Here is a 20,262-nt window from a genome sequence, read left to right on the forward strand (position 1 = left end):
GACGGTCTGCCTTCCCTCTTTTACCCTTGGGCAGTTTCATCTCCTTTTTTAATTAAAATATGGTATAATTCACATACCGTAAGTTCACCATTCTTAAAGTGTACAATTCAGTGATTTTTAGTATATTTACAAAGTTGTGCAACCAACTCCACTGCTTAATTGCAGGACATTTTCATTACCCCCGAAAACCGCTGTACCCTTTAGCAGTCATTCCTCATTTCCTGCACCCCTGCTCTTGCCTCTGGCAACTACTAAGCTATTTTCCAACTCTATAGATTTTCCTATTCTGGATATTTCATAGAAAGCGTATCATACGGTATGTGATCTTTTGTGACTGGCTTCTTTAACTTAGCATAATGTATACAAGGTTCATCCATGTTGTAGCAGGTACCAGTATGTCATTCCTTTTTATGGCTGAATAATATTCTTTTGCATAAATATACCACATTTTGTTTACCCATTCATCAGTTGATGGACATTTGGGTTATTTCCACTTTTTTGGCTATTATGAATAATGCTGCTATGAAAAGTTTTTGTACAAGTTTTTGTAAAAACATGTTTTCACTTCTCTTGGGTGTATCTTTAGGAGTGGAATTACTGGCTCATATAGTAATTCTATGTTCAACCTTTTGAGAAACTGGCAAACTGTTTTCCAAAGTGGCTGCATCATTTTATATACTCCCTAACAATGTGTGAGGGCTCCTTTTCTGTTTTCTTATTTTGCTATTATAGCCATCCTAGTGGGTGTCACGTGGTATCTCATTGTGGTTTTTTTTTTTTTTTTTTTCTCATTGTGGTTTTGAATTGCATTTCTCTAATGACTAAAGCTCTTGAGCATCTCTTCATGAGCTTATTGGCCATCTGTATATTTTCTGGGAGAAACATCTATTCAAAATTTTAAAATGTCTTTACCTAATTTTAAATTGGGTTGTCTTTTTATTGTTGACCTGTAAGAATTCTCTATATATTCTGGATTTTAATCCCTTATCAGATATATAATTTGAAAATGTCTTCTTCCATTCTGTGGGTTGTCTTTTCACTTTCTTCAGTGTCCTGTGATACACAAAAGCTCTAAATTTTGATGAAGGCTGACTTATCTACTTTTTCTTTTATTGCTTACGCTTTTGGTGTCATATCTAAGAAAGCATTGCCAAATCCAAGGTCACGTAGATTTGAAACCTCACACCTGGTCTCAGATTGGCCGAAACAGCACAACTCAGATCAGATTGGGACTTGAACTCAATCACACCTCAAATGGTATTCAAACCCAGCTAAAACTCAGATTGGGACTTGAACCCATGGGCTGGGACTCAAACCCACTTGTCTTTTAACTGAAATCGCACGCCTGGTCTTAGGACTTAATGAAGTTCAGATTCTCTTTGCCTCGGCGCAGAAGGAACTCAGTGAGAGGCAAAGCAATAGGTAAGAAGTAGGTTCATTGAGAGAGACACATGGAGAAAAAGGAACCTTCTTGCACTGTTGGTAGGAACGTAAATTGATACAGCCACTATGGAGAACAGTATGGAGGTTCCTTAAAAAACTAAAAATAGAATTACCATATGACCCAGCAATCCCACTACTGGGCATATACCCAGAGAAAACCGTAATTCAAAAAGAGACACACAGGGACTTCCCTGGTGGCACAGTGGTTAAGAATCTGCCTGCCAATGCAAGGCACACGGGTTCGAGCCCTGGTCCGGGAATATCCCACATGCCATGGAGCAACTAAGCCCGTGCGCCACAACTACTGAGCCTGCGCTCTAGAGCCTGTGAGCCACAACTACTGAGCCTGTGAGCCACAACTACTGAGCCTGTGTGCCACAACTACTGAAGCCCATGAGCCTAGAGCCCGTGCTCTGCAACAAGAGAAGCCACTGCAATGAGAAGCCTGCGCATCACAACGAAGAGTAACCCCCGCTTGCCGCAACTAGAGAAAGCCCGCGTGCAGCAACGAAGACCCAACGCAGCCAAAATAAATAAATAAATTAATTAATTAATTAGGAAAAAAAGAGACACACACTCCACACAGAGTGTGGGCCATCTCAGAAGGTGAGCGGCCCTGGGAGATACACATTCCATAGACAGAAAGGACTGAAAGTGGCCCCAAAATATGCAGTGGTTAGTTTTTATGGTCTGGGAAATTTCATAGGCTAATGAGTGGGAGGATTATTCCAATGATTTTGGAGAAGGGGTGGAGATTTCCAGGAATTGGGCCACCATCCACTTTTTGGCCTTGGAACTGTCATGGCACCTGTGAGCATGTTGTTTAGCATATGCTAATGTATTACAATGAGCACATAATGAGGCTCAAGGTCAACTGGAAGTCGAATCTTCTGCCATCTTGGGCCTAGTCGGTTCTAACCAGTTTATGTCGTATCCACAATGGCTAAGTCATTCTTTTAAAGGTTGTGCCCTGCTCCCTTCCTTCCTGTTTCAGATTTACCTCCATGTTTTCTTCTGAGAGTTTTACGTTTTAGCTCCTACATTTAGGTCTTTGGTTTTTTTAACTTTTTTTTTAATTGTGGTAAAATATTCCTAACATAAAATTTGACGTTTTTAAAAGTACAGTTCAGGGCTTCCCTGGTGGCGCAGTGGTTGAGAATCTGCCTGCCAATGCAGGGGACACGGGTTCGAGCCCTGGTCTGGGGAGATCCCACATGCCGTGGAGCAACTAGGCCCGTGAGCCACAACTACTGAGCCTGCGCGTCTGGAGCCTGTGCTCCGCAACAAGAGAGGCAGCGATAGTGAGAGGCCCGTGCACCGTGATGAAGAGTGGCCCCCACTTGCCGCAACTAGAGAAAGCCCTCGCACAGAAACGAAGACCCAACACAGCCAAAAATAAATAAATAAATAAATAAAAATTTAAAAAAAAAAAAAAAAAGTACAGTTCAGTGCCATTAAGTAGATTCACATTGTTGTGCAACCATCTCCAGACTTTTCATCTTGCCAAACGGAAACTCTGTACCCGTTAAACAGTAACTTCCCATTTCTCCCTCCCCCCAAGCCCCTGGTGTCACCGGCAAAGCCCATGAACAATTCTCGGGAAATAAAAATAGAATCTGGGTAATAAAATAAAGTCTAACCTTTTTTCCTCTTTTCCTCTGTGCTTAGTCTAGTTTCACTCGCTCACAGGGGGCCACCTGCAGAGGCCGTGCACCCGGCACTTCAGCCCAGAGTTCCTGGTGCAAAATGGCTGCACGGACACCTCAGCTCGGTGGGCCACGGTGCAGAAGTGCTGCACGCAACACTCAATTCAAGATGGCGGCAGGGGGCTGTGTGCAGAGATGCTACGCCCAGCACGGCTATCTGGAGCCGTGAGCAACACGCCTGCGCCAGACCCGTGAAAACCCCGCCCCTTCCCACTGACGAGAGCCCTATAAAGCAGCCCCGCTGAGGGCCTACTGGGGAGGGCCTAAAGGAGAGTACTGTAGAGCAAGCTCGCACCTCTCCGTTCTTTGATCAAAGAATGAAGCTTTCCTTTGCTTCTGAACCAAACTCGGTCTCAATCATTTGGCTCAAATGACACCAGGTAGAGGGACCCCTGTTGGGGCCCGACTAGAAAGGGCCAGTAACACTGGCAAGCACCATCCTACTTTCTGTCTCTATGAATTTGACTACTCTAGGTACTTCTTGTAAGTACAATCATGCAACATTTGTCCATTTGCATGTGGCTTATTTTGATTAGTTTAAAGTCATGCAGGTTCATTCATGCTGTAGCACATGTCAGAATTTCCTTCCTTTTTAAGGCTAAATAATATTCCATTGTATGAATAGCCCACATTTTGTTTATCTATTCTTTTTTTTTTTTTTGGCCTCGTCATGTGACATGTGAGATCCTAGTTCCCCGACCAGGGATCGAACCCATGCCCCCTGCCTTGGGAGCATGGAGTCTTAACCACTGGACCACCAGGGAAGTCCGTATCCATTCATTTGTTAATGGATACTTCGGTTGTTTCCATCTTTTAACTGTTATGAACATTGGTATACAAATATCTGTTCAAGTCCCTGCTTTCAGTTCTTTTGGGTATATACCCAAAAGTAGAATTTCTGGATCATAAGGTAATTCTATGTTCAATTGTTTTGTGGAACTATCATATTGTTTTACATAGTGGATGCACAATTTTACATTCCCAGTAGCCATGCACAAGGGTTCCAGTTTCTTCACGTCCTCACCAATACTTACTATTTTCTGTTGCTTGATAATAGCCATCCTCAGGGGTGTGAGGTGGTGTCTCATTGTGGGTTTGATTTGATTTCCCTAATAACTAGTAATGTTCAGCATCTTTTCATGTGCTGTTGCCCATTTGTATATCTTCTTTGGAGAAACGTCTATTTAAGTCCTTTACCCATTTTTATAGTTTTTTTTTTTATTTTTTATTTTTAAATTTATTTTTGGCTGCATTGGGTCTTCATTGCTGCCCGTGGGCTTTCTCTAGTTGCGGTGAGCGGGGGCTGCTCCTCCTTGCGGTGCACGGGCTTCTCACTGCGGTGGCTTCTCTTGTTGCAGAGCATGGGCTCTAGGCACACGGGCTTCAGTAGTTGTGGCGTGGGCTCTAAGAGTGCAGGCTCAGTAGTTGTGGCGCACGGGCTTAGTTGCTCTGCAGCATGTGGGATCTTCCCGGACCAGGGCTTGAACCCATGTCCCCTGCATTGGCAGGTGGATTCTTAACCACTGCGCCACCAGGGAAGCCCTTTTTTTTTTGGCCACACAGTGCAGCACACAGGATCTCAGTTCCCCGACCAGGGATGGAACCTGTGCCCCCTGCAGTGGAAACGTGGAGTCTTAACCACTGGACTGCCAGGGAAGTCCCCTTTACTCATTTTTAAATGAGTTTTTGTTGCTGTTGTTGTTGTTATTATTGACTTGTAGGAGTCCTTTATATATTCTGGATTTTAATCTCATCAGATATATGATTTACAAATATTTTCTCTCATTTTGTGGGTTGCCTTTTCACTCTGTTGATAGGTCCTTTAAATCACAAAAGTTTTAAATTTTGATGAAGTCCAATTCATCTATTTCTTTTGTTATTGTTTCTTGTGTTTGGTGTCATTTTCAAGAAATCATTGCCAAATCCATTGTTATGAAGCTTTCCCCTTATGTTTTCTGCCAAGATGCCCCTGTTGCTTACCATAGGAATGGGTTGCTATGGTGATAGGAGCATGGGGGAGGATTATTAAGGAGGCTGCAAAGTGGAGAAACTTATACACTGTCCAGGGCTGGAGCTAGCACACCCCTTCTCACAATACCACGGTGTACCCTAAGGGCATGGAGTGTTCCAAGTTCTTCATGCCAAACTGGTCTCTGATTTCATTGCCATTCTTGGGCAACGTGGAGTGCCCAAGACTACTGTGGGGGAGGCTGAGTCTGGGGGTGACTGCAAACAAACTGCCAAGCAGCTGTAATTCCTCTCCCAACATTGAGAAAATAATTCTCAAATAGTTAAAAAATGTATGGTTCTGAAACACCGGCTTGGGTAGCTGTGTTTGAATCTTGGCTTCCCCTCAAATGTACTATGTGAGCTTGAGTCTCAGATTTCTCATCTGTAAATTGGGGCTAATAACATTCCCTTCTTATAAGGTTACTGGGATGGTTAGAAGAGGCCAATAAGGTACATCACCCACCACCTGGCACATGGTAAGCAATCAGTAGTGTTGGCTTTTACGGTTATTATTGGGCTGCTCACCCAGCCTGCCTTCAACTCCAGGACAAGGGCACGGCTAGGCGAGCCCATCCTTTCTGGTTCCTTGTCTGTTCTGTGGCTGCCCCACCCAACACTCTCCTTGGGTCTCTCCAGAGTGCTGAGTCACGCTGCCAGCCTCTGCCCTCTGGCTGTGCTTCTGGTATGACCCAGAAGGTGGACGGGTGAGGGAGACTCAGGGCTCTGGAGCCAGACATCCTGAATTCCAATCCTGGCACCACCACTGAGCAAATGACTGTGTCTCTGAGCCATACTTCCCTTACTTTCCAGGGATGACTATATTTATTTCTCAAAGCTGACACAAGATTAAACAAGAGAGTGTAGATGGGGCAGCAGGCCGACACAGGCGCTCAGTAAATGATATCACATTTTTTGCAAGGCTTTACTGAGTGTCTGGGGAGCGCAGTCTGGCCTGGTGGGCAGGGGTGAATAGGAGTCAGACACGAGGCAGATGATGACTCCTCTGCATGATGTGCACTGGTCCAGCTGCTCCGAGAGTGCAGAGAAGGCACCTGAATTCTGCTGGGGGCTGGGTGGGGAAGGAGCCTAGGGAAGGCCTCCCAGAAGAGGACTCCAGGAACCTTGAGGGGGCACAGAGCAAGATTGGGGAGGGAGTCCAGGCTGAGGATACAGCATGAGCAAAGGCAGGGAGGCAGGAAGGAGCTTGATGAACTGGTGAGTTCGGGTTGTTGGGTGGATGGGGGTTAAGGTGTATCGTGGTCAGGTCCCAGAGGGCCTTGTCAGCCACCACTGACAATGGTCCCTCTCAGGGGAAAATGGGGAGACAGTGACGGGCTTATGCAGGGAAGGATGTGATCAGATTTTCATTTCAGAAAGATTTTTCTGGCTGCTCTCTGGAGTTTGGATGGAAGGGGGTAGCAATGGGCATAGGGAAACTCATGGGCTCCTTTCTAATAATCCAAGCAAAAGACGACAGAGGCCCCAACTAGGGCAGTGGCTGTGGGGAGGATGAAGTCTAGAAGTATTTAGAAAGCAAGCCAGCAAGCGGCAGAGCCAGGATCTGAACCCCGGTCGGACCACCTCTTTCTGCTACTCCAGACGGCCCCACTCAGCCTGGGCCCGGTGAGCTTGGCTTCTTGGGCCTCCACCCGCGCTGCATTCATGAGCAGAATGCTGAGGGGCCGTGTTCCTGCTTTCTCAGGGACAGAGGCACTGCTGGCCCAACACCGCCCTCTGATGGCTGAAGGTGAGGTCACCATGGTCACCTGATTGCCCTGCAACCCAGGCCCGTTGCGGCCGTCTCCTCTCTGAAGTCTCCAGTCACGCTCCCGTGCTGTCTGCACAGATGGACTTGGGTTCACATCTTACCTCCTCCTCTTTATGTTGTGTGACCTGACAAGTCACTTCCTGCCCTGATCCTCACTCTCCTCTTCTGTAAACTGGGATGATGTTTCAGCTCAGGCCTGGTGCACAGTAGGTGTGGAGTGGCATTGGTCCCTTCACGTCCCACTGAGAGGCACAAATGTCCAAGCAGCTTTGTCCAGACTCTGGGCCCCTAACCCCCACCCCAGGAACCCAGCTCCTTGCTCTGTCCCACTGTGTGCCCTGTGCCCCAGGCTGGCCTTCCCTGGCGGGGGCCCACCTGCCCACACTAACCCTCTCCTCCCGCAAGAGGCAGGGCAGGGGCATCGCTGGGAGCTCACCCGGGTTTACCTGGCTCCACCTCTGCCATTGCACACGGAGCCTTTGGCAAAGGCTCTCCCCCTCGGTGAGCCTTGGTTACTGGACCTGTAAAATGGGGCTATAATTCCCATCTCCTTCAGGGTTGCATGTAAAGGGGCTGTGCAAACTGTAGAATGCTGTGCTATGGAACTCTGGTGAAGCCGTGACTGTCCCACAGTGGTGTCCCCTCTAACCTGGACTCTTGGAAGGTGAGCTGGACTGGGGTGAAAAGTTGGGGGGCAGGAGAGCCTTTCCGACTGCATTGAAAAAACCCCTATAGGTCCCTCACCTGCATCCCCCACCTCTCCCGCCACCAGAAGATTGTGGGGCTTTCCAGCCAGAAGATGTGCTGGGACCAGGAGGCCCCACCTCCATTCCTCTGGACAGGTGAGGCCTGGGTATTTCCAACCACCTCATTCTGAGTAAGAGTTTTGATCTGTGGTCTCCTGCCAAGATTCTGCCATTCTTTCCTGACAAACAACATGGCTGTTTTGTAACCTGCCTTATAAAATGGTTTTATTAATAATTATCAAATGTGTACACACAGTAGTTCACAAAGAAATCGTAAACATCAGAGAGCGTCGCCCAAGAGCCCTTCTGGCACCCCTCCAGCCTCAAATACCCCACAGCCACCCTCACCCCATTCCTCAGTCTGGAAGGCTCGTCCGCACCTGGTCACCCTCCCACATCTCTCAGTTCTCCCTTCAAGGGTCCCTTCCTTGGGCAAAGTACATCTGATTCCCCATCAGGCTTCTTTGCTGGGAGCTCCCCTAGAATTTGGCTCCTGCCCCTCCAAGCACACGTGGTGACGACACGCCCACTTGATAATCATTGGAGTCACTTCTGCCTCCCTCAATATAGGCGAGCTTCCTATTAGCAGAGTCGGGTCAGCCCAGTCTCCCCGAGGTCCCCAGGGCCTGCAGTACCTGGTGCTGGGCAGACACTCAATAACCGTTGATGAATGAATGGATGAACAAAGAAACAAGCTTCGGTTAAACAGCTCCTTTCTGGCTACTTCCTTTTTTTAAAATTTATTATTTTTTAAATTAAAAAAATTCTTTTTTGGCCTTGCCACGCAGCATGCGGGGTCACGTAGGATCATAGTTCCCTGACCAGGGATCGAACCCGGGCCCTTGGCAGTGAGAGCATGGTGTCCTAACCACTGGACCGCCAGCCTGGGAATGGGGGAACAAAAACCTGGAAGAGTCATCTCCTCAGGATTCCCAAAGTGGGGTGGTCCACACATGTGGACAGGCTGGGAGCCCTGATGCTGAGCCCACGGCTGTTTTCCAGTTGTCTCTTACTTAGCCTGTTGAGTGCAGTGAGGGGGCTTCCCAGGAGCTGAGTCCACGGCTGTGAACCCTGCTCTCCACCATGTGTCTCTGCCCTTGTATCCACACCTGGGGGCCACTCATAAGATCCAACACCTGAAACCAATGTCCCTGGTGCCTGTGGGATCTAGGAGCTAGCACAGACTCCCACACCCTCCCTGAGATCTGGAAATAGGAGCAAACAGAGAGGCCAGACTGGCAAGAGATGTCAGATCATTTCTCCGCCATGAGGAGGAAAATGACTCCAGTGAACCCAATAGATCTTACAGACGCCGGCCTGGAGGCAGGTGAGGCTCCCACCCTCGGGCACCAGGTGGGTGTTGTGGCGCTGGCTGGGCAGAACCTCCATCATCTCCCCGGCCCGCTACCGCTCCCCCGTCTTGGTCTTCAGGAAAACCCCGAAGCCAATGTCCGCCTCGTCCGATGAGAACTGCCACCTGCAGGGGACAGGGCCCCACTGACAACCACCTGCCTGGGCTCCGGGCCCCTCCCAACCATGCCCAGGTGTGGAGTGGCCGCCATCCCTACCTAAGCACACAGCCCGGGAACAGGATCTCGTTCTCCACCTGCAGGGAGGAGCCTCGGCCCACGGTCACCTGGTGCTCGTACTGCACCCTCACCTGGTTGCACAAGTAGTAGCTCCTGGGCACCTTGCCCCCGTAGTTGATCCGTGGCGAGGGTGGGTGAGTGGGCACTAGACCATGGCCGTCTCCTCTCCCTCCCCATCCTCTGGGCACCTGCACCTTGGTCAGGCACTTGGGGTTGCCATCTGGGTCAGCCATGATCCCCCCAAACTCCACAGGCAGCTGGTCAGGGCTGATGAACTTGGGCAGCTCTTGCTTCCAGTTGTCTGTGGGGGCAAAAGTGGGGTTCCATGTGGGATCAGGGAGGCTCAACTGAGGGCAGTTGGGCCAAGCCCAGGGCTGTCCTGTGCCATATGGCTCCCTCCCCCTATTTCCCACATCCTCCTGGTGCCCCCGGGGACGGACCCCTCGTGGCCCCTCTGCCCTCTGGCAGGTGGACACATTGGCCTCAACAGTTGATGCCATAACGGAGTGGGTCCTCCAGAGCAGTGGGTCTGGAGGAGTGGGTCCCCGAGCCTGGTGCCCTCGGATGGAGGAGCTGTCAGGTCTGCAGAGGGGCAGCCCCCAGCTCAGGCTCGGGCTGCAGAGGAGGCCAGAGCTGCTCACTCACCTCCAGGAATCACCACCTTCCTGCGCATCTCCTCAGTTATGTACGGCTTGATCAGGTTGAAGGCCACTGGGAACAACTTGGAAGCTGAGAAAGGCACTGTTTCAGGGTCTCCTGGGGTCTCAGTTCCCTGCCTTGTTGCCTCCACATCCCCTGCCCCCCACTTATGCATATCCCCGGCTGGTTCACTCACCTCTCACAACAATTATATTCTTCAACATCTCAGGGTAATTTGCCTCGAGTGCTGTGAGAAACTGTGAGCCCAAACTCAGGTCAGTGCACAAGCTACAGGTGCCTAAATGCTGCCCCCTTAAGGCCCCCAAGGCCCCCCAGACACCCAGAACCCACCCAGACAAGAGAAGCCGCTGCTTTCCAGTTTGTTGGGTCCCAGTCACAGACCCTCCTGAAGCCACTAGTGCAAATTCTTGACAGATTTCAAGGGGATGACCCCACCTACTGCAGAGTAAGAAAATCCCCCTCAGGACTCTGGAAGGTTCCCCTCCATGTGGTTTAGACAATAGTTCAGCTTCAGAAACAAAACACTTTTAGCGTAAGAAAGATTCAAAGTTGCAAGACATGCCTTTTTTTTCTTAATTGGGATAGAATTTACACACCATAAATTTTGCCCTTTCAAAGTGTACGATTCAGTAGTCTTCCGTCTATTCACAGAGTGATGCAGCCGTCACTGCTGTCTAGTTTCAGAATGTTCTCACCACCCCAAAAGGAAGCCCATACCCGTTAGCAGTCACCACCCCCACCACTTCCCTCTCCCTGCAGCCCTGGGTAACCCCCAGTCTGCTTTCTGTCTCTATGTATTTACCTATTCTGGATATTTCATATCAATGGAATCACACTATATGTGGTCTTTTGTGTCTGGCTTCCTCAATTTAGTATGTTTTGATGATTGTTAAAATTTTTTAAAGTTTAGGTTCTCTGCTATCCTGGGTTGAGCAGAAAGAAAAGAAAAGGCAGGCTGGCTGCCCCGGGGGGCCCAGGTCTTGTCAGGACCTCCCTTCCCTCCTTAGGGCTCTCAGGGCACACTTGCTTCCAGCCGCCTCCCAGAGGAAGCAGCAAATAGGATGGGGGGAGGGGCTCAAGCCAAGGGCAGGGGGTGGGGCCGGTAGGGAGGAGCGGGGAGGGAGTATGAGAGGGAAGGGCATCCACAAGGACCCTGGCAGGCCTGGGGACCATGTCCAGCAGGTCACCTGTTGTTGTGACCTGCTGGACATGAAATGGTGACATTGGGGTGATGAGTATGACTTAGCACAGCCCCAAGAGATTGTGGGTTTGAAAATATCCCTGCAAACAGCAAGTAAGGAGCTGCAAACCTGTGGGCAGAGCGAGGACCCCCCCATACACACTCCACATCAGCAAGCGAGGGGCAGAGGCCCAGGAGGGTGGAGACCCTGCCCCCCTTGGTGGGGTTCCCTCACCTCCTGGGCAAACTCCACTCCTGGCTTCCACAGATGCCTCTGGCTCAGCCCCTCGAAATCAAAAACAGCTATGATTTTCTCCACTTTCTTCCCCAGGTGCAAGGGAATGATGGGAAGTGAGACCCCCATGAGGGTCAGTGGCCCCCACACCCCACCAGAGGTGGGGCCGGGCCTGAGCCCAGGGCACTGGCCTGGCTTATCCCGGCTCCGCCTGGCGTGGAGGTTTCATGCCAAGAAACCAGGTACAGGGGGATGGGGCCGTCCCAAGGGGCACCCTTCCCACATCTGTCCATGGGGAGGCAGGTCGCCATGCCTCAGTTTCCTCCTCTGTCCAGTGGGGCTGAAATACCTGTCTTCCTCCATCAAATGAGGCCACAGAGGGCAGCGTGGCCTGGTGGGTGGAGCTGGGCTTTGGGGGCAGTGAGTCCCAGCGTGGACCACTTAGCGGGTTACTGGCCTCTGAACCCTGCTGGGAGGAGCCGAGGAGACCAGGGAGGTGGGTTCTGGGTGCCCAGTGCCGGGGGCTGCCTTGGAGGGTGCCAGGCTGCGGCTGCCTGGGGGGCTGGGAGGGCCCCGTGGGACCCTTACCTCCTGGCTCTGCTGCTCACACTCCTGCAGGAGCAGCTCACAGCTCTGGAACTCGGCCCTGAGCAGCTCTTGTCTGGAGACGGAGAGGAGGAGGCCCCTGAGGTCCAGGCCTCTGATGATGCGGTACCACACGGGGCTGCCCTCGCTGTCGTGGCCGCAGATGCCGTTGGCGTTGTACAGCCTGACAACCTGTATGCACGAGAGAGAGGGCTGGGGAGGGGGTGTGGGTTTGAGGGAGACCTGGGTTCCGAGGCGGCTGGGGGCGCTGGGGGTCTCACCTCTGAGGGCTGCCACGCAAGGATGTTGTGCAGATCCTGTTGCTTCCTGAACTTCACATGCTACAGAGACACGGGAGGAGCCGAAGACCCCTCCTGAGCCAAAAGCCTCTGCAGGGACCCAGGGACACTAGGCTAGGCCCCTCTGCCTGCAACCACTGAGGGCCTGCCAGGACATCTGAGGCTCCACGGACACAGAACTGGGGATGTGGACAGGAGGGGAATGGAGGAGACGTGGGTCTGACATGTATGAGGAGGGAAAAATCTCAGAAAGGAACAGGTGAGGCCTACAGGTGCAGCTGCTTCTCCCTGCATCCTTCCACCTGCTTACCACCCTCCATTCCCCACATGGTCTCCCAGGGAGTTCTGGGAGTCAGACTTCACCCCCCAGCTTCCAGTCCTCCTTAGTCAAAAACCTAGACTCCTATGGTGGCCTGCAGTCCCCACCCCCGCCCCCCACCATGGGCCTGCGCCACCCACGCAGCCGCATCTCTCCCCTTTCTCTCTACAACACAACCTCCTGTGCTCCTGGATTACTCCAGCTTGCCCCCACCTCAGGGCCTTTGCACGGCTGTGCCCTCAGCCTCCGATCGTCACCTGCCTGCCTCCTTTCAGGCATTCGTGCCACAGCCAAAATGTCGCCCTTCAGCAAGGAAGGCCTCCCTGACCTCCCTCACTTCCTTCCATCCCACTGTCTTTGTTACACTTTCCACTCTCAGGAATCTTCTTGTCTACTTATTTATCTGGTTTCTCTTCTCTCTCTTTCTACCACTGCACTCTCCCTAGTGCCAGCACCGGCTAGACTCACCTTTGGGGCTCAATAAACAGTCATTGCATGAAAGAAAGAAAGAAAAAGAAAGGAAGGAAGGAAGAGAGGGAGAGAGGGAGGGAGCGAGGAAGGAGGGAAGACAGGAAGAAAGGAAGATCTCAGAAGACTTGGGGTAGGAAACAGGGCCAGCCGGGGTGGTGTTGCCCTCACCTTCCGCAGCATGTCATTGGATTTCTCCAGGTCAAAGCTCCGAGCTGCAACAAGGGGACAGTCTGTTGTTGTAGAATCCTGGGGGCCTGTTCCAGGTGTCTGAAGAAAGAGGCCCCACTCCACCCTCCCACCGGCTTTGTCTCCTCTTGCTCAGAGTGTCCCTTTCCTGACATGGGGAACCACAGTGTGGCGGGGTAAGAGCTGAGGTACCCAGAGCCCCAGGAAGACTTGGGTGCAGGCTCCCTGAGTCCCTGGGCTGATGGCAGTGGGTGTGCCCCTGGGCGGGCCTTGGTGATGGTGGTAAGCAGAGAGAGAAGCCACCACCCAGGAGGAAGATAGGAAGAGAAGGTGTCCAGAGAAACAGCACATCGAGTCCCTGTCACACCCACGGACACTGCCAAGGCCTTGGGGACCCCAGCTGTGCCCGGGTCCCTTTTCCTAATGCTCCAAAAAAGTTGTTAAGAGATCAGACCCTGGGACTTCCCTGGTGGTGCAGTCGTTAAGAATCTGCCTGCCAATGCAGGGGAGACAGGTTCGAGCCCTGGTCCGGGAAGATCCCACATGCTGCGGAGCAACTAAGCCCGTGTGCCACAACTACTGAGCCTGTGCTCTAGAGCCCGCGAACCACAACTATTGAGTCCGCATGCTACAACTACTGAAGCCCGCGCGCCTAGAGCCCGTGCTCCGCAACAAGAGAAACCACCACAATGAGAAGCCCGCACACCACAACAAAGAGTAGACCCCGCTAGCCGCAACTAGAGAAAGCCCGCGCGCAGCAACGAAGACCCAACACAGACAAAAATAAATAAATTTATTTAAAAAAAAAATAAAGACAGTGCAAAAAAGTCTCAGCGATCATTTCTGTATTGATTACATGTTGCAATGATACCAATTTGGCTCTGTCAGGTTAAATAAAATATATTATTGGGAATTCCCTGGTGGTCCATTGGTTGGTACTCGGCGCTTTCACTGCTGTGGCCAGGATTCAATCCCTGGTTGGGGAACTAAGATCCCGCAAGCCGTGCTGCATGGCCAAAAAATAAATAAATAAAATATATTATCAAAATTGATTTTACTTGTTTCTTTTCCCTGTTCTCGTGTGGCTACTAGAAAATTTGAAATGACATATGTGGCTTGCATTTGTGGTTTGTGTTATGTTTCTATTGGACAGCGCCAGTGTGGACTCTGGCCACCAAGACCCTCAGAGCTGAGAAGAGACCCGGGAGTGCAGAGCTCAGAGGGACCTCAGGGGCCTTGGGGGCTACCTCTCCTGGGGCAGAAGGAGAAATTGAGGCCGGTGTAGGGCTCTCTCCCCCACCTCACCTGGGCTAGCGTCCTCTCCTGCGATGGGCTCAGCTCACCCTCTTGCCCGCTCATTCCCCCTACAGTGGTGGGTATGGGGTCCAGCTGGCTGGTCCCGAGTGCGGGCCCCACTCTGTGGCTCCCTGCAGAACACTTGTCTTCTGCCCAGCTGGCAGCCCCGCCCATGCCTACCCCTGCCCAGAAGCCCCGCCTCTTCCTGCCAGGCTTCTTGTCCCTACATGGCAGGGTCCATTCCTTGCTGGGTGCCTAAGGCACCAAACCTTGACCTGACTGGCCCAGATTCAAATCCTCATGCATGAAACAAGGACAGCGATGCTTGCCCCACAGCATGTTGAAAGTGACACCGCCTGTTGTCACGCACACAAGGGGCTGCTCTCTACCCTGCCTCTCAGTCCCCACCCTCTACTCCTGCAGTCCCATCAGATGCTTCCTTGAGCCAGGAAGGCCACCACTCACACCCAACAGAGGTCTGAAACCACTGTCACTGTGCCCCGACATGTCCCAGGCTCCAATTACCACCCCACGTGTTGGGAGCAACTGCCTATGATTCATCACAGCCTTTAGGGCATGTGGCATCGGGGGTGAGGAGAGACTTCGCAGACCCAGACCCAGCAGGTGGATGTGCAACCCTGAGCTGGGCCACACCTGGCCTTCAGGTGAGGGGTGAGAGGAAACTCCTGGCTACAGTCAGCTCTGCCACCCCTGGACAAGCAGAAAGCCAGAGCCCAAGACGAGGACACGTGGGATCATGCTGCATGAATGGGACCTGCACACAATAGGTACTTGTCTGGGATAAGCACTCCAATGCAAGGAGCTTATTCCGGAGGTGATCCGGGGAAACACACATAGGAGAGTGAGGAAGTGAGACAGAGGTGGGGAGGTGGCTGTACAGGGAAGTAATCAAGAAAATAAGGACAAGTCGATCCCAATGGGGATAATGGGAGACAGTGTGGAACGCTCACCTCAGAGTCCCGCCCAGGGTCTGAGGGTCTTTAGACACCTTTGCTTGAGGGCTGCTCCAGGGGCTGACAATCCTGCTGGCACCTGTGGCCCTGGAGGCTGGAGAAAGGCCTCGGGGGGTGGTGAGGTTGAGGGGATAAGGGCAGGGGACACGGGCAGGGCACCAGCAGCTTCAGCTCTAATCTGGGACCATGTGTTGGGCTTTGTGCCTGCTTCTCGGCCAAAGGCATCCCTGCTCTGTGAACCCCTTACTGTTCCTCCTGGAGCCTGGAAGACGGAAGTGGAGTGCCCGAGCCATGCAGCAGTTGGGTGACAATCAGGACTGTCTGAACTTGGAGGTTACTCAGGACTCTGTCTCTCACATGCCGGCACCAGGCAGAGCACACACCTGGGGCGCCTCGCTGAGCCCGAGATGCTCCCTCCTTGGCCTTGCACGGGGGTAACTGGAGTGGATCTGCCTCTCCTGTAGGGCGAGGTCTCCCTAGAACCCCACAGACCCATAGGCTAGAGCTTTAGCCACAAGGGGCAAGTGTGGGCCACCCTCCCCTGCTCCTTCCTTGGCCCAGGCCCCCATCCCTCTCCCTGGTTCCCCACCCCAGCACCTCTGAAGCCCACCTTTGAGTAGTCCTGTGCCTCCTCCAAAGCCTCCCTTGGCTCCTTGTCACTCTCAGGAGAAACTGCAAACTCCTTAGCCTAGAGCGCAAGAAGATCGTTTGCTGTCCGTGCTGAGCGGATTTCTCCTGCTCTCCTCCTTATTCCAGCCCCCTTGCCTCTCCACTATTATCTGTCCAGCTTTTTCTTATGCTGTTCCCTCTCCCTGGAATGCCCTTCCTTGCAACACCCTGCATCCAATCCCTGCCTCTCTCAAGGCCTATAATCAAAGCCCTCCTCTTCTGCAAGGTCTTTTCTAATTGGTTCTACTTGCTGGGAAGTGAGTCCCAGTCCAGTGAGTGCTGCAGGCACGGGGCCTGCACACAGTAGGCACTTGTCTGAGAAAGGCACTCCCACTGTGGCACGCTGTACACAGTAGGTACTCAATAAGAGTTTGCCAAAGATGTGATGTCAAGGGAAGCTGGGAGCGGCCACCTCTCCTTTTTCAGTTCTTATATGGCTCTCTGTGCTCGCAGGTGCCCAGGGCCACCCACTCTCCAGACTCCCTGCCTCTACCTGCCCCTGTCAAAACTTACCTGACCTGTGTCCCGCCCCAGTGTCATGTGAGCTTTCAGCTAATGAACTCATTCCAGCACTTGTGTGCCTTGGCTAATCTATTATCTTTCCCAGGGACATAGGCCCCAGTCAGTAAGGACAAGTATGAAGAAGGCCCTCAAGGGCAAAATAGCTCCCTTTCTCCCCTCTGCCCTATTTTCACTCTCTCTTTTTTACCTGTTCCCTCCCTCCCTCCTTTCTTCTTTTCTCTCTTCTTTCCTTCTTTTCTTTCTCCCTATTTCCTTTTTTTCTGTCCTCTTTTTTTTTGGCCACACCATGTGGCATGCGGGATCTTAGTTCCCCGACCGGGAATAAGACCAGAGACCCCTGCAGTGGAAGCACAGAGTCCTAATCACCAGACAACCAGAGAATTCCCTTTCCTCTGTCTTTCAACATTTATTAAGAACTGACTGTGTGCCAGGCACTGGTCTGGGCACCGGAGGCCTATTGTTTCCATAAGACCCGGGCCGCATCCTGGAGGGCCTCGCAGACAAGCAAATCCACAGCTCTGGCCCTGGGCGAGCAGAGCTGAGATGGGGAGCCTGGTGGCCCTAAGCTAGTTTGGGGGCTGGGCTGTCAGGGAAGGGCACCCAGAGGAAGAGGCAGAGCTTGCTTTGAAAACACATAGCAGTATTAGGCCTCCAAAAGTAAGGGGGCCTTATCGTAGAGGGAACAGCATGTGCGAAGCCCCAGAGGCATGCAGCTGCCTGGCTTCTCCCCAATGGAAAGGAGGATAGTGGAGGGCTTGGAGCAGAGGACAGCCTCTGGCTACAGGTGGAGGGTGGCTCCTAGGGGAGAGCCTGGGGGAGGGAGGAAAGGAGGGGTTCAGGTGAGGGGGAGATGCCTCACCCAGGAGAGTGTGTTAGTGTCCTGGGGCTGCTGTAACAAAGTACCACAAACTGGGTGGCTTAAAACAACAGGAGTTTATTCTTTCACAGATCTGGAGGCTAGAAGTCTGAAATCAAGGTGTCGACAGTGCCACGTTCCCTCAAACTCTGGATAGACTCCTTCATTGTCTCTTAGCTTCCGGAGGTGGCCGTCACCCTTGGCGTTCCTTGGCTTGTTGCTATATCATGCCAACCTCTGCCTGTCTTCACATGGTGTTGTCCCTGTGTGTCTGTGTCTTCACATGACATTTCCATGTCTTATCAGGGCACCAGCCATATTGGATTAGGGCCCACTCCAATGACCTTGTCTTCACTTGATTATATGTACAAAGACCCTATATCCAGATAATGTCAGTCATAGGGAACTGAGGGTTAGGACTTCAATGTATCTTTTTAGGGGATACAGTTCAACCCATAACGGAGAGGAACATGTGGTTTCACTGAACTTCTCCCAGGGGGCAGCCTTGATCCCTGCCCTGGCTCTCACGTGTCCGGTCTACAGATGCCTGGTCACCATGGGTGCCCCCAGCTCCCACTGGCCAGGAAGGTCAGAACTAGGCAAGACCGAACTTGGTACCATGGCGCCCTCTGCTGCTCAGGTATAACAAGAGCAGTCTGGTTCCTGAAGGCTACCCCTGAAGAGCCCCTTGGAGACCTCATACTTTTTCAGCCATGGGACAGCCCTCAGTCCTGAGGCTGAGGCAGCCAACTGGAATGGCGCTGAAGGTCTGGAGGCCGCAAGCACCAGCCTCGGCATCTGACTGACCTAGGTTTGCATCCTGCCTCTATGGCTGCTGGCTGGGTGACCCTGGGCTGGTTGCTCTGCCTCTCTGTGTTTCAGTCACCTCCTCGGGGGAGCAAAGGGAATTGTGCATGTTCCCACATGGCACAGGGCTGTTGCTCAGTACCTGGCAACTACTCATTATCAAAGTATTAATTACGTTAATAAAGGAGTTAATAACTATAATGCTTTTAAAACAAACCAGGCAGATAGTAAATGCTAATGAAGTAATTTATGTTCTTAGCATCTACTAACTGCCAGATTTGTTCTCCTTGGACCTCAAAAGGACCTAAAAGGGCCAGTACTAATGATAATAAATAATGTAATCATATATAATATTATTATGGGCATTTCTAGGCCCTTAGGGGTCCAAGGAAATAGAATTATGGGGTTCCACAAACCCAGGAAGTTATCATATTGCACTAAGTCATGTCTCTCTTTGATTAATAAAAGGAGGGAGAATTCTCTAATAAATGTGGGGTCAGTTACATCTTTTCCTGCAAATAGTCTTAGCTATTGTCAGTTTTATTTATTTATTTTTGCTTATTTTTCTCCCTATGAATTAAATAAAGACTCCAAGGTTGTGCTAATTTCTTGCCACAAGGAATATTATGAGGGTGTAGGCAGTGGTCCCAGGGGGTTGCTGGGGTCAACAACCCCATACTGACCAACCGTCTTGGTTGCCCAGGACTGAGGCACTTCCTTCAATGTGGGAACTTTCAGTGCTAAAACTGGCACAGTTCTAGAAAAGTGAAACAGTTGGTCACCCTAACTCCTTCCTACCCTCCTTGGACCAGAAGCTCACTCCCAGGAGGAAGATTGACTCAAGCCCAGGGAGGTTGAGTGATCTGGCTTGACTGATCTGGCTTTGAATTCTGGCCCTGGCCCTAATTAGCTGTGTGACCTTGGGTAGGTCACTTAACCTCTCTGAGCTTTGATCTATAAAGCTAGGATGTTGCAGGTATTTGGATAAGATATGTAAGCACTTGGCTTGGAACCTGGCACAAACAGGTCTCCAGTAAAGAATCTCCTGGCTGTGGTTTCTGCCTTTCATATCTGGCTGCTGGCTGCTGGTTAGAGACCTGAGGAAGGGCCTCTGTCCCCCGGGGAGGCTGAGGGAAGCAGATGGTTAGAGCTGACACATTCCTGCCATGGTTGATCATACGCGACATGCCTTGGTTGCTCTCTGGACATGAGCTCCAGGAGGGTCTAAGCCAACTTGCTGACTGCTGTCTGCTCAGGGCCAGCTCAAGGCTGGGGTGCACTATAGACATCTAATGAATATAAAATGTTTTTTGGATTAATTAAACTGAACTCCAGGGTGGAAGGGGAAAACCCAGGACTTAGGTAGGGTTAGAGCGCAAGCAGATGGTGAGGCAGCCTGGAGTGGTCAGTGGGGGAAAGGGGGCAGGCAGGGATGGGGTGAACAGACATTGGCTATGGAAAGGGTTTGGGGTCCCAGGGAGATGGCTTAGTACTGGGTCTGATACATCTTGCAACGTGACCTCAAGCATTTCCCTCTTGCTCTCAGAATGTTAATTCCCACATGGGTAATATGGGATGGTAATTGTGCCTACCTCAAAGGATTATCGTGAGGATTAATGAGATTGCACGAGGAACCGTTAGCCTGGGCCCTGGGCCTGCTGTTCATGGCTCCACCAAGTTCTCCCCACCTCCCTGTCACACACACACACACACACACACACACACACACACACACACACACACACACAGTCTTCCAGGTCTTGGTAGCTCATGGGACCCCTTCAACCACACAGGGCTTCAGCATGTGACACATACACACCAAATCCTGCCATACCACTGGGCTCTGCCCCACAGACACACTCAGGTGCCCACCATGCTCCCTTGGGGTCCCCCAATCCCCACCAGTCACCCCACACACACCAGGGCCCCGCCAGTCAGCAC

At 51.7% G+C, this 20,262-nt stretch overlaps 1 protein-coding gene across 1 annotated transcript; it reads right to left on the reverse strand.

The window, feature by feature from the left end:
* Positions 1-3,970: 3,970 nt before the first annotated feature.
* Positions 3,971-20,200, reverse strand: LOC309639619 (putative SEC14-like protein 6). The gene is given in 8 exon segments (XM_082417026.1): positions 3,971-9,077; positions 9,081-9,150; positions 9,242-9,563; positions 9,908-10,097; positions 11,281-11,433; positions 11,926-12,330; positions 13,180-13,223; positions 14,427-20,200. Coding segments are annotated over 8 exon segments (1,581 nt in total). The 5' UTR covers positions 14,668-20,200; the 3' UTR covers positions 3,971-8,921.
* Positions 20,201-20,262: the final 62 nt, after the last annotated feature.

Source organism: Balaenoptera physalus (genome assembly GCF_965194825.1).
Source record: "Balaenoptera physalus genome assembly, chromosome: 12".
Taxonomy (NCBI): Eukaryota; Metazoa; Chordata; class Mammalia; order Artiodactyla; family Balaenopteridae; genus Balaenoptera; species Balaenoptera physalus.